The sequence below is a fragment of the Stegodyphus dumicola genome, chromosome X1, assembly GCF_044657685.1.
Source record: "Stegodyphus dumicola isolate Sdum_Otavi_A_Nest chromosome X1, ASM4465768v1".
NCBI lineage: Eukaryota > Metazoa > Arthropoda > Arachnida > Araneae > Eresidae > Stegodyphus > Stegodyphus dumicola.
In genome coordinates this window covers 14,061,661-14,083,193 of record NC_140780.1, presented here as the reverse complement: position 1 = coordinate 14,083,193, position 21,533 = coordinate 14,061,661, and the positions used below count along the sequence as shown (strand labels likewise).

Below are 21,533 nucleotides of genomic sequence, written 5' to 3'. Positions count from 1 at the left end.
GATGGCCGAGTGATTAGCTCTATAGAAGAATTTTGCTAATACTATTGGTGAGACATTTGCTCCCGTTTCTTCCAGCCGAAACTACTCACCTGCATTCTTTCTATGAAGCAACGCTCTGAGAAAAATCCCATCGGTTTCAATTCTTCCAACTTTAAGCCTTATAATAGAGATTTTACTGTGCTAGAGTTAAAGAGAGCTTTGTTACAGACACATAGGTCTTCTCCGGATCTGGATGGCGTCAATTATGAAATGCTGAAGCATCTGTCCTATAAGTCACTGACTGCCCTTCTCACTCTTTACAATAGGGTGTGGAAGGAGCATACTTTTCCCAGTGCATGGAAGAGAGCTGTTGTAATTCCTTTCGCCAAGCCAGGGAAAGATCCAAAGAATCTCTCCAAATGTCGGCCAATTGCCCTTACGAGTTGCCTATGCAAGCTGTTTCAAAAATGGTAAACAGCCGCCTAGTCTACTTCTTGGAAAGGAATAATATTATATCGCCTTATCAAAGTCGTTTTCGAAAGGGGAGGACTACCGTAGATAATATGCTCCTCGTAGAGACATCCATTCGAAAAGCTTTTGTAAGAAGAAGTCACCTAGTCTCGGTATTCTTTGATATTGAGAAAGCTTATGATAAGGCATGGAGATACGGTATACTTCGGGATCTTCACGAGAGTGGCTTGCTCGGCAACCTACCAATTTTCCTTCAGAATTTCTTGAATACTAGGACTTTTCAAGTAAGGATTGGCTCTGTTTTTTCAGATATTTTTGAACAGGAAGAGGGTGTGCCTCAAGGCTGTGTGCTTAGTGTAACTCTGTTCAGCCTAAAAATAAATTCTGTATTAAAACAACTTCCTCCCACCATTTCAGGATCTTTATATGTTGATGATCTACAAATTAGCTGTTGGGGTGCGGATATGGGACATGTAGAGAGGCAGCTCCAGATCGCTTTGAACAGGATCCAGGAATGGGCAAAAAGACAAGGATTTACGTTCTTTACAGAAGACTGTGTGCGTGCATTTTTGTAAAAAGCGAGGTCTGCATCCTGAGCCTGAATTATACCTCAATGGGTCTGTAATTCCAGTTGCACCGGAAGTAAAATTTTTAGGGGTGATGTTCGACCGAAAATTGACTTTCCTTCCTCATGTCTTAAACTTGAGAAAAAAGTGTACCAAAGTTTTAAATATTCTAAAAGTCTTGGCGAACACCTCCTGAGGTGCAGAGCGTTGCTCCATGCTTCGCATTTACAGACCTCAAATTCGCTCTAGACTGGACTATGGCTCAGTTGTTTACGGATCTGCCCGGTTATCAGTATTGTTAAAACTGGATCCTGTTCATCATCAAGCTCTACGGATCTGTTCAGGAGCTTTCAGGACTTCTCCTCTCCAGAGCCTGTATGTTGACTGTAATGAACCATCACTTTATCTGAGGAGTGAACAATTGTCCCTTTTGCTATATTTTAATATTCTATCCCAACCTGAACATCCCAATAAGCTGTGCTTACTTGATGATGTGTGTAACGCGTTATTTGAAACACGTCCATCCTGTGTTCCTACATTTCTTTTAAGAGTTCGCCCTGTCATTGAGGAACTTTCCCTCTCTGATATGCACCCCCAAGCAGTACAGAATTTTGAAATCCCACCTTGGTAAAATGCATGGATTCAGCTTCTTGATGTTTTTAAGTATCACGTGAAGGCAAGCACTAACGAGATTATTTACAGACAACTCTTCGCTGAGCACAGGGACAAATATAGCAGTTATCTTCCAGTTTATACCGATGGATCCAAGTCAAAAGATCATGTCGGGATGGCATTTGTAATTGAAGACCACATGGAGGGCAGACGCGTGCACACCCTCAGGGGGCTCAGTTTTGTGAGTACGGGTGTGGCAATCCCGAGGTATCCTAGCCGAATTTTACAGATAACTGAGTCCCTAATACCGGAAGTTTACCGAAAAATGTGTACTTTTTCCCATGATGCCTTTCGAAATGGCTGATGCAATGTAAGGTTACCAGAATAAATTTTAGAGCCAAGTGCATTGTTCAAAAGTAGCCAAGCTTTTGTTCAATCTGTCGTTGTTCGTAGTAGTATTGTTAATATTATGTCGTTCGGCGTGTTGTAACGGGCTTGTAATTTTGAAGTTTTTATAACTTGTAATCGACTATGAAGGTTCTGATAACCGGAGATTCCATGATTAAATATATGTACCAATATTTACCGTCTCAGCTGTATGATAATAAACTGCATGCTCTCGCGTTTCCGGGCATAACAATAGAAAGGTTGACCAAAAAAATTTCATCCTTTAATGAATATGATTGTATCCTTTTTCATGTAGGGACCAATAATATGGATTCTACTGTGGATGACAGTGTCTTAAAATATAAAAGTTTAATTCGGGAAGTGAGTAGAGTGAATCCGTATGCGCGGGTAGTCATATCAGGAATTTTGCCCAGAGTGGATTCGAAGTATTTAACTTATAATGAGAGAGACGAATTGCGACCTCGACTGCGCTCTGTCAACAACAAGAGTTCTCAGTTTGATGAAAAAATGATTGATCTCTGTGAAGAGCTGGATAATGTAACCTTCTGCATGTCATCTCGTGACTGGAGTGGATGCATGGCTCTGGATGGGCTGCATTTGAATGCAGCAGGAACACGGCAGTTAGCTACACTGTTTGTTCAAGTTTTGACGCAACTTTTAACTGAGAGTTCCAAAAGTACCAGTAAAATAGAGCTTCGAAGTTCATTGGATTTTCCTCCTCTCTGTGATGGCGGCAGCGATATTTTAACATCTTCAGCCTCTCCTCTGTATTCTGAAGTTGTTGCTGAATCAGCTCTGTCGAGGTATGTATATATATATATATATATATATAATTTCTTTCCTTCTTCGAAATTCAAACACAAAGAAATATTTTTACAGCAAGGCATTAAATATTTAAGCAATCTGTTTGTCAGCCAAGCTATGAATTTCTGAATCATACTAAGCAACTGTTGAACTATCAAAATCTTTATATTCATTTTTCTTTTTAAAGTAATGAAATTTGACAAGTAAAATTCAGTGCCTAAGAATACAAATTGTATATTGTTTTCTTGAAAAAACTTAATGCTTCCTTGATAAAGCAGCTATTGCATTTAGTTGTGACAGCTGGAGAACGTAATCGCCCAGTCAATAACATTCAAATTTCTAATGTTCTCAAAGGCTTATGTAGTGGCTTCTTTAATGAGGAATTTTTATCTGTCATGGATCATTTCAGTGCAGAGGCAGATTACAGAACAAGAGGCCCAAGACTGAGTTCCTTATTTTATTATATATGTGCTTATTATTCTTCCCAACACTGTAAAATTCAAATTTTCTTTGTTGATGACACAACTATTCTCATGCAAGTTCAAACACTAGAAAAAAAAATCCATATTCAACTGCAAAATTATTTCTGTTTGTAGAAATATGGTTAGAGATACTCAGTGCAAAGTTCTGTTTCACGCAAAAAAAGTTTAACTTGCTATCCATTCCCATGTTATTTGAAGGCTACAATGCAAGAAATCACATTTGCATGTAATCTACTTGATAATAAACACACTTTTAAATTTCACTTTGCCAAACTCTGAAATAAATTCTTTATTTCTGTGGCAAGCTTGAGATATTTTCTTGGAAAATAAGTAATTTTTCCATTCACAATAAAAAATTAGGCAAGTAAATTTTATTTGTCTTATATGTTCTGTTGGGATTACACAGGTGATAAACATCAATTTGTTTCAAACTGTAGCTGTTTAAAAGACATTAACCTTGTGACTACAGATCACTTTCATGCACAAAGAATTACAATCAGATAAATATTTGTGTGTGTTTATAATAAATCTTTTTAAAGTGCATCACTTTGAAATCAGTCCTTGTCCTATGATTCTAACATGCTGCAAATGACTCATCTATTAAGATAACGGCAAATTTGAAAGTGAATGATGAAGTACAGAGAATTTTTATATGTACATGTAGGATATTTTGGTACAAAAGAATCAGTCCTTTGCCAGTCTTAATTTAATAAATGGCATTTTTGCTAGTGATTAGTATGTATTTCTTCTGGTTTCTGAAAATCTGAACGTCATAAATGGCTGTGTTTATTAAATATATGCATTATTGTTAGTGTTTATGTATATATGTTATAACTTACCAGCTGCTCATTTAATATTTGTTAAGAAAATAATACAGCCTACTAGGCAGTTAATCTTCTGATTGCTGAAAATATTGCCTAAAGTCACTGCAGAGGAGAGCATCTTCTAATGAATCATCACTGCTGAGGGGAGAAAACGCATCCCCCCATGGCCTTAATTTTTGCATAGCTGTCAAACTTACCTCAGAAACTGTGTGGCTGTTCTATTTAATAAATTGCTTATAGAAAAATAGTATTTAAACAGTAACATATATAAGCTACAGAATAAAGGGAAAAAACAGCATACAGGATAGTTTGCAGTGCATTTTACAGCTTGACTTTAGCTTTGATGCTCTAAAATTGTTTTTTTACAAAATAATGCAGAAAAGTGTAATCATAATTATTTTATTCCACAGGAAACTGCCATCACAGTTGAATGTGAAAGCTCCTTCAGAAACTGAACAGCAACTTCAAACAAGGTAGCTTTTTTATGCAAATGCATGAAGTACTACAGAATCTATAAATTTTTGTTCATGAACTCTTTGCTCTAAATTGATATTTATTATACTTCATTGCATATAAATTAATTTTTTAAACAGAGAATTTCAACAGTGTTCATCTGCTGCTGTTACTCAAAAGAACCTAAAGGAAAATTCTGAATTGTCTTCTTTCTTGAGGTAAATGATAATTCATTAGTGGTGAATCGTAATCATTTGTACCCTATGCGGCATCCGTTTTTCATAACAGTTATTCCTTTTTAGTAATTTTGAGATTTCATGAATTATTAAAGAATTGGTAAATTTCTTTTTGTGCAACGGTAAACAAGATATGTTTCCTCCACCTTTCAGGAAATCTGCTCATCCCAGATCCTAATGGTTGGATTCATGTAGGGCGAAAATGTTTCACTCAAAATATAGAACAGTGTTGTCAGTTGAGGTGAGATATTGTTTCTAACTTTCCAAGGACAATAAATTAGAGCTTTTATCAAGATTAATTTCTTAGGACGTGGATATGAAATTACTCTTAAACATAATGCTTCTATCTCCCATAGGAAGCCTTGCCTGGTTTCACCAAAGAATGTAGCATCTTTGAACTGTAAAACGTATCCAAGGTAAATCATAAATTCTTGTATGCTTAATCAAACATTATTATTTATATTTTTGCAAGTCGTGTACATTTCATTAAATTATTATTCTTCATTTCATATAAATTAATTTTTTGAACAGAGAATTTCAACAGTGTTCATTTGCTGCTGTTACTCAAAAGAACCTAAAGGAAAATTCTGAATTGTCTTCTTTCTTGAGGTAAATGATAATTCATTAGTGGTGAATCGTAATCATTTGTACCCTATGCGGCATCCGTTTTTCATAATAGTTATTCCTTTTTAGTAATTTTGAGATTTCATGAATTATTAAAGAATTGGTAAATTTCTTTTTGTGCAACGGTAAACAAGATATGTTTCCTCCACCTTTCAGGAAATCTGCTCATCCAGATCCTAATGGTTGGATTCATGTAGGGCGAAAACGTTTCACTCAAAATATAGAACAGTGTTGTCAGTTGAGGTGAGATATTGTTTCTAACTTTCCAAGGACAATAAATTAGAGCTTTTATCAAGATTAATTTCTTAGGATGTGGATATGAAATTACTCATAAGCATAATGCTTCTATCTCCCATAGGAAGCCTTGCCTGGTTTCACCAAAGCATGTAGCATCTTTGAACTATTAAACGGATCCAAGGTAAATCATAAATTCTTGTATGCTTAATCAAACATTACTATTTATATTTTTGCAAGTCGTGTACATTTCATTAAATTATTATTCTTCATTTCATAGAAATTAATTTTTTTAACAGAGAATTTCACCAATGTTCATCTGTCGCTGTTACTCAAAAGAACCTAAAGGAAAATTCTGAATTGTCTTCTTTCTTGAGGTAAATGATAATTCATTAGTGGTGAATCGTAATCATTTGTACCCTATGCGGCATCCATTTTTCATAACAGTTATTTCTTTTTAGTAATTTAGAGATTTCATGAATTATTAAAGAATTGGTAAATTTCTTTTTGTGCAATGGTAAACAAGATATGTTTCCTCCACCTTTCAGGAAATCTGCTCCTCCAGATCCTAATGGTTGGATTCACGTAGGGCGAAAACGTTTCACTCAAAATATAGAACAGTGTTGTCAGTTTAGGTGAGATATTGTTTCTAACTTTCCAAGGACAATAAATTAGAGCTTTTATCAAGTAACCAAACACATTTTCAGAAAAAGGGACTGAAAAATGTTGTTAGAGCTGGCATATGGGAATCCATTTTAATGGATTGATCCCAGCTGAATATTGGGCAGCTCAGTTCAATATTCAGTTTTCTGCTGATGACCCACTTAGGTCAAAGTAAGAAATATATATATATCTTAATGTAATGCAATCATTATACAGGGTGTGAATCAAAAGTTTAAAGACTTACCTTGAAATAGAAATTTATTGGACATTTAAATACAGCGGACTAAAATTCTTCAAAATATAATACTTCAGCATCAACACAGCGTGCCTTCCACTGTTCGTAGCCCTTCTGGAAGGCCTCGAGTGTCATGCTGTCAAGGGCTCTCGTCGAAGCCTGTTGGATGGGGTCGAATCGCTTTCCTTTTAGGACTGTCTTGATTCGGGAAAAGAGGAAAAAGTCACTTGGAGCCAAGTCGGGACTGTAGGGTGGCTGCGTCAGTGTTATCACATTGAACTTGACTCAAACGTCGGCGGGTGCATTGTCGTGGTGCAGAATCCAGACGCCGGGCGGACTCGATCCCTCAAGCGGCGGAGCACTCCAACATAAAAGTCACCTGTGACAGTCTGTCCACAAGCAACAAACCCTTGTGAATCACTCCTTCACAATTAAAAAAGCAATCAGCATGCACTTCACACGCGACTTGCTCATGCGAGCTTTCTTGGGCTTCGGAGAGGAAGCAGTGTGTTATTTTGAGCTTTGATACTTCGACTCAGGATCGTACTCGTAGACCCAGGTCTCATCACCAGTCACCTTTTTCTCCAGAAGGTTCAGATCAACATTCAACCGTTGGAGCATTTCCTGGCAAACAGTCATGCATAATTTTGCATAACATCTGTATATACGCACAGAATAAATGACTTCTTTTCCAAAAGGAATTTTTCAATGATTGTATTTATCTCACATAACTAAAAAAGATTAGCCGTAGAATGTTTGTTGTATATGGGACTGCTATAGTTGTGCATCTCTCTTTTTATTGTAATTGCCAGAACCAAATATACCCACACACACCTTTACCTAGCCTTAATTTTCACAATCATTGGCCCTAGTCTATACTCCCAATTATCATTGAAATGCTTTAAATGATGAAAATAGTTGTGTTTTGGCGATGTAAAACTTTTTTTAAAAAATTATTTTTGACAAATAACGAAATCTATTTTAATGCGATCTCCAGCTTCCTTATGTCTGCAAAAATATCTGGGACATTTTTATACTCATTATAAAAAATGAAATTATGAGAAGTTTGACTCCCATGTGACTGAGCAGTGTTTTAAATTTCAAAATCTGCAGTTTTTGTATAATTTAATAAGTAATGTGATGTGCACATCAGATTTTGCATATGTATTTTAAAATTTTATACTCTTTAATTTACTTCTAGTAATAATGTATTAGATTGAATTAAATTGTATAATATATGTTTCTGATGTTATTTTTATTTTAATGTTTGAATTTGTGTTGAGTCAGAATACATACATGCGAGCATCTCAGTCAAAGGATGAAAATATGACTTTTTAAGTAAATTCAAAATAGTGTCATTCAAATAATTTTGAAACTGATAAAAAGCTTTCAGAGATTTGTAAAATAATAATAATTTGTAATTGTCTCCCGAATCCTTCTCTTGTAAACATTGTATGGTAAAAAATCTGAAAATATTAGTATATATGATGTTTGAATGCATTCAAATCAAATAGATATTTATTGAAATTGTTTTGTTCTAAAGAGTTTATGTTCATAAAGTATATTTTAGCATCTATAATCAGAATTACCTAAATCAAGCTTATGTTTGTTTGTCCCTTCATAATAACTGATGGGCAACAAAAATAAGCTTGTTTTAGTACCTGACAGATTGAAGGAAAACCAGCACCTGTATATCTAAGTGGGTACTTTAGGTATTGCTGGGCCTTGCTAAGTACTAAGCTTCCACCAAAATGGAATTTTGAAGAAGAATGCTCTGAATGTGGTCAGAAAGTCTCCTACCACCAACCTCTCAAGGATTTTGCCTCACCTTCTGCTTTTAGTGCTCCTTGCTAAACAACCATTACACACTTACATTACAACATCCATGCCTTCTTTGGGATTTGAACTCGAACCTTTTGGTATGATAGGCAGCGTCATTAACTACTATCCTGTCTGGGTGCTACAGCATAGTGTTGCTATAATGGAAGATGTCTTGGTTCTGTGAAGACATGAAAACAATCACAAAAGAAATGATGCCTTTCTGCATGTGAAGGAATTCTTTGTGAAGTATGCTCTTTTGTCAATCGAAACAAAATTCAGAAATCACTTGGATGCACAAGCAGATATGTGAATTGCTATTAAAGTGCCACAATTTGGAAAAAAATATCCAATACAGAGGAACAGAAATAGTTATTAATTATTGTTTTGAAAAATTTATGCAAATATTAAATTTTGTAATATTTTTTAGTTCCTTTTATTATTATTATTATTATTATTATTAAAATTTGATTACATAACTGTTTTCTTTTTCCTCACCCTCCCTAGAAACTTTGTTAGGGGCTGCAAGAATATAATTTTTTAGAACTGCTAGACATGGAAAAGTTTGGGAACCTGTGTCTTAGAAGATGATATTGTGAAGTTCAGTTTTGAACTAATAAAGAATACTGTATATGTACATATAAAAAAATCTAATATCTATGTGAATATGTTTCAAACCTGTTTCTGAATATATATATATTTATTTATATTTACATAATACACTTAAAAAGGGAAGATAACTAAAGTTTTCATTTAATAAACTAAATATACATGCAGGAGTAGTGTTTGACCTACTCCACTCTCATGTAGACATTACTCCTGCATGTATATGCAGGAGTAGTGTTTGAGCCCAATACTGGCATATGTATCTATAGGAGTGAAATCATTAAGCAACTGGGAAACAAAATAATTTTGCCCTTTACAACATTAAATTTTTCCCATACATCTAAAGCATTCTTAGTTATATTGCTGTCATAAAATCTGGTCTAAATTTTTGTGAAATGTAAGTTAGTACATTGCTTATACCACTTGTCCATCAGAGTTCTTATGCAATCATTGGTTGTATGCATATATTGGAGTTTAAAAAATGATTTAAAAAAACATGTAACTTCAAGTTGCATAAGTCAGGTTTAACTCTACTTGATATGGAATTAAGACCAGGAAATTAGCTAGATGCTTTTAAACATGGACTGTTTACTGTATGACATTCTAACTCGATGAAAAGGAGATTATCATTTGCTTATATTATACATATCAATAAATGTGGTGTTAACTTATTCTGAGTCTTTACATGCGGAAAGATCTTGAATAATCATAATAGTGCAACTTTATACCTGTTACTTGTGGTGTTTATGTTGCAGCAGTATAGGTAATTATTTCTTAGATTCGATACATAAAACCCGAAAAGACAGATTCCTGTGGTTTACACCTTTTGTTTCCTTTCTAGCATCCACATCAGAGCACTTTTGGACTGACAGATTTCAAGTGTCCTTAATGTGCTTAAGCATAACAGTAAAAAATAGCTTATTTGAAATTTGAATCTTGGCACAAGTGAGTCGGTTCTGAACCATATTGATCAAGTTGCTGCATAGCAATGAATTATCTAGGATTTATATTTCAGAAAACACAAACAGTTCATTGCTTCTGGCAAAAAAAGGGGATGCAATGTCACAAAATAAGCGAAATGTAATCACAGAAAAATGCAATGAAGTTCATTCACTATGACATAAATCAACAGTGCTATGTATTAAATCGATGAAGAATTAGCAATTTAAAAAAGACTGGAAGAAAAATAATAGATCGAATAAGAAGCAGACTATATTACTTAAAATGAATGACTCATAAAATTTCTGGGCTGGCGTAAACATTCAGGAAATGTAGTGTTAGAAGAATTAATGTGCAATTTGAGAATACGGTCAATGCGTGGGAAGGTGCAGAAAGAACGTCTATGCATACAACGTCGAATATATAATTATTGTTTGATCAGTTGACTTATATGAAAACCGGTTCTTTGGAGAAATCAAACGAGGAACAGTGCTTCAAACGAAACATTTTCATTTAAGTATAAAATTATCTCGCTAGCTAGGCGAGACGCAGTTTTCAACGAAACATGTTTCGGTTAGGAACACTTCAGTAGTACACTGTTGGCCATTAAAATAGCAACACCGTGAAGAAAAGCAAATGCAAAAAAGATATTTATTGCACGTAAACTGTATGGTATACGACGTGCAGTCTCCTCGCTGCCTCCAGACACATATACGGCCATCAGAATATCGCACGCTGAACAGGGTCATGTCTGAAAAGACAACATTGTGACATTCTTTTATCCAGCTTTGTCGTTTGGTGCACCAGAATCACCGTCCGTCTCTCTCTATGCTGCAATTTCAAGGGAAGCCAAAGTAGCGGTCATCGTGTTGATAGTTCACTCCGCTGCAGGGCTTAAATTTTAAAATTATAAGTGCCGGAGCCTTATGGGAGACCGCCAGCAAAGAGCAATAAAAGTAAATAAATTAATTAAATGACTATTAAACTCATTAATAATTTTTAAATTAAACAGTTAATTATAATCAAATTAATTAATAGCTATTTAATTAAAGTTTATAGATTTTATTCAATTAACAATTATTATATAATTGATTATAATTTAATTGATAATTATTATATAATTAATTATTATTTATTGAAATAATTAAAACTAAAATAAATGTAAAGCAACAAATTAAAATGTCATAAGCGATTTTTAATATAATTTTATTGCTAAAAATAAAATTTTCGAGTTAAAATTTCTATGGAAATTGTTATTCAGTTATATAAAAGAATTGCCGCAGCCTTCTTATTTAGGGCTCCGGTGCACTCCGGCTAGAATTGTAATTTAGCTTAAAAATTGAGAAGTACCAGAGCTGGGCTCCGGTGCAATTTAAGCACTGCTCTGCTGCAAACGTCGAAGCACCTTACGAGCGGATACTCGGCGTACTACAAACATACACATTTCCTAACTAATGGTTCGTTATGTGTTTGTGCGGTTTTTTTCAAGGCTAACCTCACAATATGTCTGTCCTCTCGAGCGTTAGTCAGGAGACGGCGTTGAGATCCTGCATGCCGTTCAGTATGACCCTCAGCAACCCATTGATTATATATTCGCATGACAGTGATTGGATGTCGACCAGTGCGACGGGCGATATCGCGGAACGATAATCCACACTCTCTATGGGAAACAATCCTGCCTCTACCGAATTCCGACTCTTGCTGGTAGGAATTTCGTCTTAATATTTGAGGCATAACACTATATTCTGAGAAAACTCTGGCCGTACAAAGCGCGTTTCGAATGAGAAATCCACTATACAACATTTTTTATGCAATGCGTCAGATGTCTTTTCTCCCTCCTGCATGCGCTTAAATTCTAATCCATTTGCATACCAAATCTCTTCTTCCTTTCACGTGCTTTTATCGTTCGTCATATCATTCCTTCCTGGTGTTGTAATTTTAATGGCCAGCAGTGTAGGTGAAGACAAGCTCATTTCCCGAAAAAAGCAGTGTGCTTATATAAGCCTTCTCTTGTCTTACTTAAAACTGCCTGAGCAAGGTTTATTCAGTTAAGCATATCGACTAACGTGTCAACGTTCTATAACTTTGACTACTTATTTCACAGTTTTGTTTGCATTAGCTAATGAGAATGTATCCGAATACTCAATATAATCCAAATGAATAAATTCGACAGCGACTGCATTACCACTTTCATGGGAACGGACTGATCTTACTGATGCATCGTCTGACCTGAGAACCAGAATTCTGACAAGAGTGTAATACAGTTAGAACTATATTGTTACTAAGTATTACAATAAGGCATTCAGAATCACCAAAAGGACAGACGCAGAGCTAGAATGGCAGTTTCTGGGAAGGATTGTGGGATAGCAAGAGTTACTGCAAATTAGTTGAAAGCTTCTACCATTCAGCATCACTTACCTACAAACTCTAGACGTGTAGTTTTAAAAAACAGTGTTGTAAGGAAAGGTGGTTTGAATTTTCGGCGTCTGTTGCAATATCCATAACTCCTAGGCATGGAGAGCAGAATAGAACACTGGAGACGAACTCCTGCCCTGGATTAACTTTCAGAAAAAATCCTCAGATCTGCAGGAGACCATTCAGGCGGACGTAACTCCCGCGGGTTCCTACGGGCTTTATATATATTACATTGCACGAACGATAACGCTCAGTCAATAAAAGTTCCGATTGGGTACCAGTCCGGTAGCAATGATTATATTTGATGTGTTGTTCCATCTACTAAGTGCACCAGAGGACCGAAGAGCCAACGATCCAATGAAAACGCCTCATATCTAACCATGTTGCTACCTACAGTGAATAGGCAGACAAGACAGTGCCATATGGTCCCTGCAGGTCCTGAATGGGGCCATATGGTCCTGAACCATCCTCTGAATGAACGTATGTTCTAGTCCTGTAAAGACTGATTATACGTGGCAGAAACTGCCTATGTATAGATCTTAGACAGTAGCTTCCCGATTTTCCGACGTAGATCCCCGGAGAGGGGGCATTGAGAGCAACGTTTATTCTGGTGTTGCGGCTGATAATTTTCGAATGTATCGGGTTAGAACTGGATCATGTTCTGCGATGAATTATGATTTTCGTTAGCTTGGGATTCATACGTGAAAGAAGATTGGCTTACCTTAATTCAGCATAGAAGTCCGAGTGAGCTGTGTACCCTTTGTCAACGTAAAACAACCATAGCTCTGTATATACTGGCATTATTACCTAGGCAGCCAAATTCTTACTTAATAACCAAATTTTTACTGATCTTTCGCAGCACTTTAAGAGCCCAATGATTTATGGACAAGATCCTGCCAACTTCTGTATTGCCAAAACTATGGCATTCGTCAGCGATCATCCTTGAGCAAGATAATAGCCAGCTGCATGCGGCCAACGCCTCCAAGGAATGTCTGTTTAATATTACAACCTCCCTTTTGCTTGCCAGATCTTCAGTTTTTTTCCCCAAAAGTGATATGTATGCATGAGGCGTGTTAGGACGACAGTTACAACCATTTGACAACGCGCATAAACCTGATCAACAATTAAAAACTCTTGTCAGCAAGTTTCGAAATTATGTTTCAATTTTGTTTCTGAAAGTGCTTATGGGATTGAAACCAAAGAATTGAGTTGGCACGGAAACTATTTATGTTCCGAAATATGCTCTTCAGCCAATATGAGATCAATTATGCACGGTGACTATCGTTCTCTTGAAAGTTAACATTAGCATCTGGTGGAATAGCATCAATGAAGGAGTGTACGCAGGGCCAATGGCAGGTTCTTTGCCGCACGGTGCAGTCTTTACTGTCTTAACTTCTTCCACCCAGTGCCGCCCTAAATTCTAAAAAATTTGTCTTCCCTAAGTGCTACCGCCCGGTACGGCTGCACAGGCTCCGATCCTGGTCCTGATTGAATGTGATCGGCAGCGATATTGTGGTAAGCTGTAGTGCTAATAGCTGTTTTCAGACTTATCAATGAAAACACTGTACTGCAAAGAGATATTTCCGAGAGCATAATTTCATTGCCGTCAGTGAATAGTTGTCTCTTTTACAGTTGTCTATTTTTCAATCGTCAGGAGTTCACTTTTAGGGCTCTTGGGCCATGTTTATCAGTCCCTCTCCGTGGGTCCTTCGTCGATGTAGGGAAGAGGCGGCAATGCATGAGTTGGCTGCTCTACTTGTGCGGGTTAATTGGACCTGACCTCCCCCACGCTGCTCACTTATTCTGCGCATACGTTGGGAGTGGAATATGGAGAAAATTAGCGGCCTTCACAGGACTATAAGCACCGTTCTGTTCAGTGCGCGCTCAGGCGCGGTAGGGATTCGTAATGATACTACCAAGGTCTGACTCGGGCTGAGTGATCGCTAAATAGTTTTTAGACACCCTTTGGTGTCACAGCATTCAATACTGTATGGCTTATTGCCGGGTCGGAACTATTTTAATCTTTATGGCATGGTAGGCCGCCAGATTCGGGCAGAACAAAATATCGCAGATCTGGAGCGACAACTGATGAATGCTTGGCAGAATGTGTCGCAGGATGACATTAGGAACCTCTACCATTCCTTGCCTCGACGAATTCAAACATGCATTGCCGCCAGAGAAGGTTCGACCAACTACTAACTTGAACACTCAATGGGTGATTGTAAGCCATGAACAGGTACTATAACCTTGACCTTTTAATCAGTTTATTACCTGTGTATCAGTTATACACATATTCAATTTCATCAAAAACAACCACTTCCTTCATGGTGCTTGGATTTTTTGCAAAAGAGTGTTCCGAAGTATGCTCTTCAATCAATTTGAAACCAATCATGCATGGTGACTAAGAGTAGACTCATAGGCTTCCATCGTATTTTCATTTCTGTATTCTCATTCCTCTTGCATGTTTCATGATGATCATATAATTATTCTAAATGCACACAGCTGATGGTTAAAGTACTCTGCTTTTGGGCGTTACAATTGCTACACTTCCATATATGGATACGTCCATCATGATGGCTGACGCAGAACCGAGTTTCATCATGATGTTGAAGCAGAACCTCTACAAAGAGGATGTGGTGGTACTCTTGTGTCCAATATCGTCGTTCGTCAATCTACTGGTATGTACGCCTGTCTCTGCGGCGTCACCAATTGAAACCCGCAATAACGGTCGCAGTCCTAACAGTTCGTGGTGCTGCAGACGTCATAGCGCGGTCTGTGCAGACACTTGTAGTCCTGAACATGAGGAGCCAAATTCCTGACTCAGGGCACGTGAAGTGATTGTACAATCCCGCAAAAGCCGAGACGAAAAGATATGGCTGTCCTCTAGGCGCTAGTGAACCGATAAACCCTCCAATCCTGGAGCAGTCGATTTCTGACAGGTGCTGGTAGGAGTTTTTCCTTTATAATATGTAGGCGTAATACTCAAACGACCGATGTTCAGTTGCGATTTCTAAATGAAAATCGTGGTGACTTTACAATTATACACAATGCAGATGTTATTCATACCTGCTTTGTGTGCATGCGCTAGAATACTGATCATTAACTATTTGCACATCCCACCATGTAGTACTTTAGGCAAATTTGACATTTGTTGCATGCCACAGTCATGGTATAGTAAGTTGAGAAGCTAGCAGTGTAATACCAATTTCAAGGAAGAAAGCAAAGTATGACAGTAGGGACTCAAATAGGTGGGAAATATAGTCCTCAAATATGTACTTTGTAGGTTATGTAATCATCAGATCCTGACTAAGGCAAGGGCATACGGGGCAGTTGCCCCAGGCCCCCACAGCACAGAAGGGCTCTTAATCGACTAGAAAGTTTATTACTATAAAAATTTAAATATATCTAAAAAGTTCGTGTGTCTATTACTGAAGCAGTAAAGCATAGGAGGGTCCCCAAAAAGTTTTTGGTAAAGTCCCCATTTAGGCTAAGTCGGGCACTGGCAATCATGCTTCTTATATCATTGCTTCTCATTTCAGTTTGACAACAGCTTGGATTTTTTTCTGAAATCATATACGGCACATTACATAAGTATTAGGACCAAGCAAAGGAAACAGTGTGATTTAATTAATGCCAAGGTGATCAAGAGTTACATAGCACTAATAATTTACTATTGAAATTTAGAGGTACCAAAAGATATAGCATTGATCAAGAAACCAAGCTGCAGTGTTCTCATATGCTAGCATCTTTACACCAAGAATTGTGTTCTTTCCTAATAAATAATGCTGTATGATACATGATATCTCTAAATATTTATTACAAATATTACTGTTATGTGTAAAAAAATTGAATATTTACGAAACACTGCCTTCGAAAAACTTAAATTACATACCAAGGTAATTTAAGTTTTTCGAAGTGTTTCATTTAACTTAAAAGTGTGTAAGGGACATCTGCTAATGGAAGGGATGCTTTTGTGGAGGATTTTTGAGATACTGGCTTGTATTCATGTTACAATATTTTAGTTGGTTGTCCGGACGAAAAGGGGAAGTTCACTTTTTACCGAAGACTTCTACATATTTGTTAACATTCCAGGTTTCAATCGATTAGAATCTCCTGAGAAGTTAGAATAACTTCTATGAATTTAGGATAAATAGGAAAAAGTAGGGGGAAAAATAAACTTACTCAAAATTCTGAATTTTGAGTAAATTGAAAATTTGATTGAAATTTTCATTACAGCAGCCAAGGAAATTTGACTTATTAAGAAAAGTTAGTATCCATTTTTGATAAAAATTTTAAGGTATTTCTCCGACTTTCTTGGCATGCCTTCATGATGTAATGGTCTACACACTGGGCGCGTATTCCAGACGTCCGTGGTTGGATTCCCGGCGAGAGCATTGCTCATTTTTCATCTTTTCTGCTTCCAAAAAATACATAATGTCTCTAAAGTGGCACTCAAACTAAAAGAGTGGTGGATGATGATTCTCCACACCCAGGATTTGGCGAGTGGGTCCTATAAAACCTCAGTCACCTTTTAAAAGGGGAAGTGTATAAGGTAATTCTCCCAGCTTCCTAGCATGCTTTCGTAGTGTAGTGGTCAGCACGCTGGCCACGTATTCCAGAGTTCCATGTGAAGGCGTCGCTAATTTTTTACTTCTCCTGCATAAAAAAAAAAAAAAAACAATATCTCTACAGTGCCGCCTGAACTAAAAATGATGGTTGATGACGATTCTCCACCATCAGAATTTGGCGATTGAATCCCTTAATCCCCAGTGCCCTTTAAAAGGTGGAGTATACAACGTATTTCTCCCAGCTTCTTAGTGTGCCTTCGTGGTGTAGTGGTCTGCATGCTTGGCGGATATTCGAGAGGTCCGTGGTTCGATTCCCGGTGAGGGCATTGCTCATTTTTCATGTCTCCTGTTTTAAAATAACTTAATGCCTCTACAAACTCATCAGGGAAAGAGGAAATTAAATTATCACAAATTTTGAATTATCAAAGTTATGTTTGATTTATGAAGAAAAGTTAGTATCCATTTTTAAAACAACTCATCAGGGAAAGATATATCTAAATTTAAATTATCACAAATTTTGAATTAACAAAGTTCTATTGTCTTTTCAAACTATTAGATATTAGAAATAGTATTAGTAAGTCTGAATACTATTATCAGAAGCTCTATGCTAACAGGAATAATTTCATAACTTCATATCAGTGAAATCTCCCATCTGTTAGGTACAATTTTATCTTTATTTCCAACATTAGCAATGAGATTCATTACATTAAAAACAAGAATTTTTATTTTAAAAAAAGTTAAAAATTTCCATAATTTTTAAATATTAAATCTGAGAACTTGCATTGAGATCATGCATTGACAAATTATGTATGAATAAAAAATTCAGGATGTTTATTTCATTAACACATCATGATGCTAAGTTTTCCCCCCCTTGAGAAAGTAAATAAAAATTCCATATTAAACATTTCTGAAATGTGAAAAAAATTAATAATATATACTATTGGATTAAAATTATAAATTTTTATTAAACATATTTCTGAAAATCTTTTAAGCATCATGCATATAGTTTATGTGAGAGAGCAGAAGCAAATAATGAGTAATGAAATAGCAATAACTAAATATCTACACAGTGAAATCTCTACAAGATGGGCATCCATGGCTTTTATCTTTCATGGAATCCATCATCTTATAAAGATATTTAAAGTTTAATATTTAAAAATAAATTCTGTGAAGTTTGATTTATGATAATAGAAACATTACTCATTTTCAGGAAGTGGTTGCCCGAATGATTTCACTGTAACTGTTAAAAATGATCAATAATTATAAATAAGTAAGCAGTAAAATCAAAACTTCTAACCATTTCACAAACCACTGCATTTAATAATTGTTATTGACAACTTATGTTAGCACACAGTGATGAAATAGCACATATACATATATAAATAGTAAACTATTACATAAGTTATATTAAATGTAATGAAATCTCCCTAAGATAACGATATAATGATTCCTGATGATTTTTCAATTTCTGTTTCTTTTAATAGCTTTTAGATTGCTCAAACAAGAAAATAACTACATATTATTAATGCTCAATAATAAAGCTTTTTTATGTTCTCAGAATTACTGTTAACTTTCAGAAGTTTCCAAAATTGTTTTACCAAAGATTTTGTACAATAATAAAATTTCATATGTGTTATATGTTATACTTATTATAAGTAATGTACAGATCATAATTAAATAGCCAGATTAATTTTTCAAACTGCAGATTGGTATTTTTGCTTTCATTGAAAACATCAAAATGGATGTACGTCCAATAGTATGTGGATTTGTGCCTTTATGCAAACAAAAGCAAGCTCTTATGATATAAGTTGCATTTAAGAAATATATAACTTACAATCGTTACACAAAATACAATAAATATCAAACATCTTTAACATGACTCATCCTCGCCATTTTAGGTCAATACCATTTCTTACTGCTGGATAGAAATTTCTATTAAAATTTTATATGCTGGATATGAAGGTTTATATATTCAGGAAAAACATGACTATTGATTTGACCATTTGTCATTTTTTATGGAAATTTTTTTCTATGTAATTTCATTCCATAGTCTGTTTTGTTTTTAAAACAGTATTTTATTCCTTTATTATAAATAAAATGACAAAATAATCCTATTTATCACAATATGGCTTATTTTAAATCCTTTTCTTTATTATTACTTATTTTTATTTTTCGCCTTTTGGGGGTTTCATTCTGTCCATCAGAATATATAAGTGAATAGTAAAAACTGATGTTGAGAGGATGAAGGATAATTGAATTTCTGTTAAATTATATTTAACAGTACATATCTAAAAAAATATAAATTTAATACAGATCTCCACTTTGCAAAAGGACAGCACTGCTGTAAAATCTTTAATAAGAAAAAATGGTAAAAAGTAATGAAGCAGCTAAGGTGAATTTATATAGAAAAACTAACCTTTATTAAAGGATATTATATAGAATCCTTTTTTTTAAAAAAAAGGACAGCTATTAAATCATCATTGGCATTTATTTCAGTATGGTTAGCTTCTGTGCTTGTGTTTCAGATGCTAATGTCTGAAATGTTGACTCATACCTGATACTCTGAAGAAACTTATGGAAATGATTCACCACGAAAATTTTATCACAAATGAAATATGCTTAGGAATACACAGAGCTAAAATGTCTTACAACTAGTCCGAAGACAGTATGAGAATTATAATAATCTGCCTGGGGAAAATCTTAAAGCTGATAATGTAACCAAAGTCATAGGTAAGGTTTTCAGTGCCCAGCTGAAGTTTTCGCACCCCTTTTTGTTTGCTAAGAACGGAAAATATTTAATTTTAAAATTTAGTAACATCAGTTTGGCTCCCCTTGGGGGGGGGAGCCAAGGGACATATGTCTACCCTCACTCCCCTCTAGCTATGCCCCAGGAGGTAACAATGAAAAGAATGTTACATGCGAACCACCATGCAAGGAGACCAATTGTCCTCCTTTGGTAGACTCTGTCCTTCTTCAAGAAGTGTCCTCCCAACTGTCTTCCTTTTCAATATTTTACAACTAATCTGTTTATCTCTGTATTAGTTAAAGATGCTGCTTCGAAATGTTACATGTCAATGGTCAGGTGATAGTGCAGTTCGAAAAAACATGATTATAAAATGCACAGACAGCACATTCTGGGCATATCAAAACATCACGCAGCCACACTTGTCATGCACCCTCACACTTTTGCACACTTTACTTTGTTTATTTTAATGTGTCTATAATATTATAGTTCACATTTACATCTGATGCAAATACAAATTTCCTTTCACTGTATAATTATTATACTCTGAGTATAATAATTGGACAATATACTTGCAGAAGACTTGAAAAATGCAGTATTTATAACAGTTTTATCTGAGGCATCGAATCATAATGAAACAAAATTGTATCCAATACTAGTAAGATATTATAATGTTAACAAGAGCACTCACATAAAAATTTTTAATTTAAAGTCTATTGAGGGCGAAGAAATTTTTGTGAACCATCTATACAGAGTAATAAATGAAAACAATTTGAAATATAAAGTTGTTGCACTAACAGCAGATAATATAAATACAAATTTTGGTGGGAAAAGATGCAAAAGGAGTAAATAATGTCTATGAAAAATTACCAGATTTACTCTAAAAGAAAACACTAGGCATAGGTTGTAATACACATATTTTGTCAAATGCAATAAACATGGCATCATCTGCCATGCCAATTGATGTAGAAGTAATAATAACAACAATTTATTTGTATTTTAGTCGTTTTACAGTTCGTGTGACTGCTTTAAAAAAGTTATGTGAAGACGCAAATGTCCTGCTTTGTTCGCTTTTTGTCCTCTTTTTCATTGTAAAAAGAAAAGGGTCACCTTCATTAAATCATTTTCTTATAATATAAATGTTGTCCTTTTTTAAAATCATATCAATTTCTTAAGAAATAAAACATAAATAAAAGAAACAATCATATGATGACTACATAGATTATGTAGATAGAAGTACATATATATTCGGTGTAAAAAAATGAGTCCATTGGAAACTGTAAAGGAGATGGCAGTGAAAATGTAAAGTGAGTTGTGAAATATCTGGTTGTGCAAGATATAGGAGACAGGTTGAAGACCACTTATTAATATCTAATTATTTGAATCTATAAGATCACTATGTCTATAATTTAGGTGCCCAAATGGGTCAAAAAGTTAAAAATTTGTTACACCTTGACTAATGTTTAGGATAATATACCTAGCTGTTAAAATTGATATCTGCAGATACTTCCTTAAAATTGTTGGTTTCCTTGTTTTTCCTGTTACATCATAATTGGTCCTACTTTTCTGCAGGCATTATATGAAATAAATGTTGCACCATAATTCTGCTTTCCAACTTTCTTCATAAAAGTGAAAAGATGTAAAAAAGAACAACTTTTTAAACAGAAACAGTAAATTTTACATAAGCTGCAATAATAAGTGTAGTTAAATATAGTAATAAGCAATAAAATCTGTATCTAAAATTATCTAACATTCTCGCATTCAAAATTCCTTAGTTTTTAGTCATCTAAATTTTCTCAGTAATCTGCCGATTACGCCCTAATTTGTAAATAAAGATAAAACAATTGATATCT

General features: G+C 35.2%; 2 protein-coding genes across 4 annotated transcripts in view; one reads left to right on the top strand and one right to left on the bottom strand.

The window, feature by feature from the left end:
- Window positions 1-21,533, bottom strand: part of LOC118203924 (annexin A3-like) — a 132,410-nt gene that overhangs the window by 69,000 nt on the left and 41,877 nt on the right. The window lies entirely within an intron of this gene.
- Window positions 2,335-4,937, top strand: LOC146993089 (uncharacterized). The gene is made up of 3 exons (XM_085807722.1): window positions 2,335-2,839; window positions 4,557-4,619; window positions 4,740-4,937. Exons 1-3 carry the CDS (start codon window positions 2,343-2,345, stop codon window positions 4,819-4,821), a joined length of 642 nt encoding a protein of 213 aa, XP_085663848.1. The 5' UTR covers window positions 2,335-2,342; the 3' UTR covers window positions 4,822-4,937.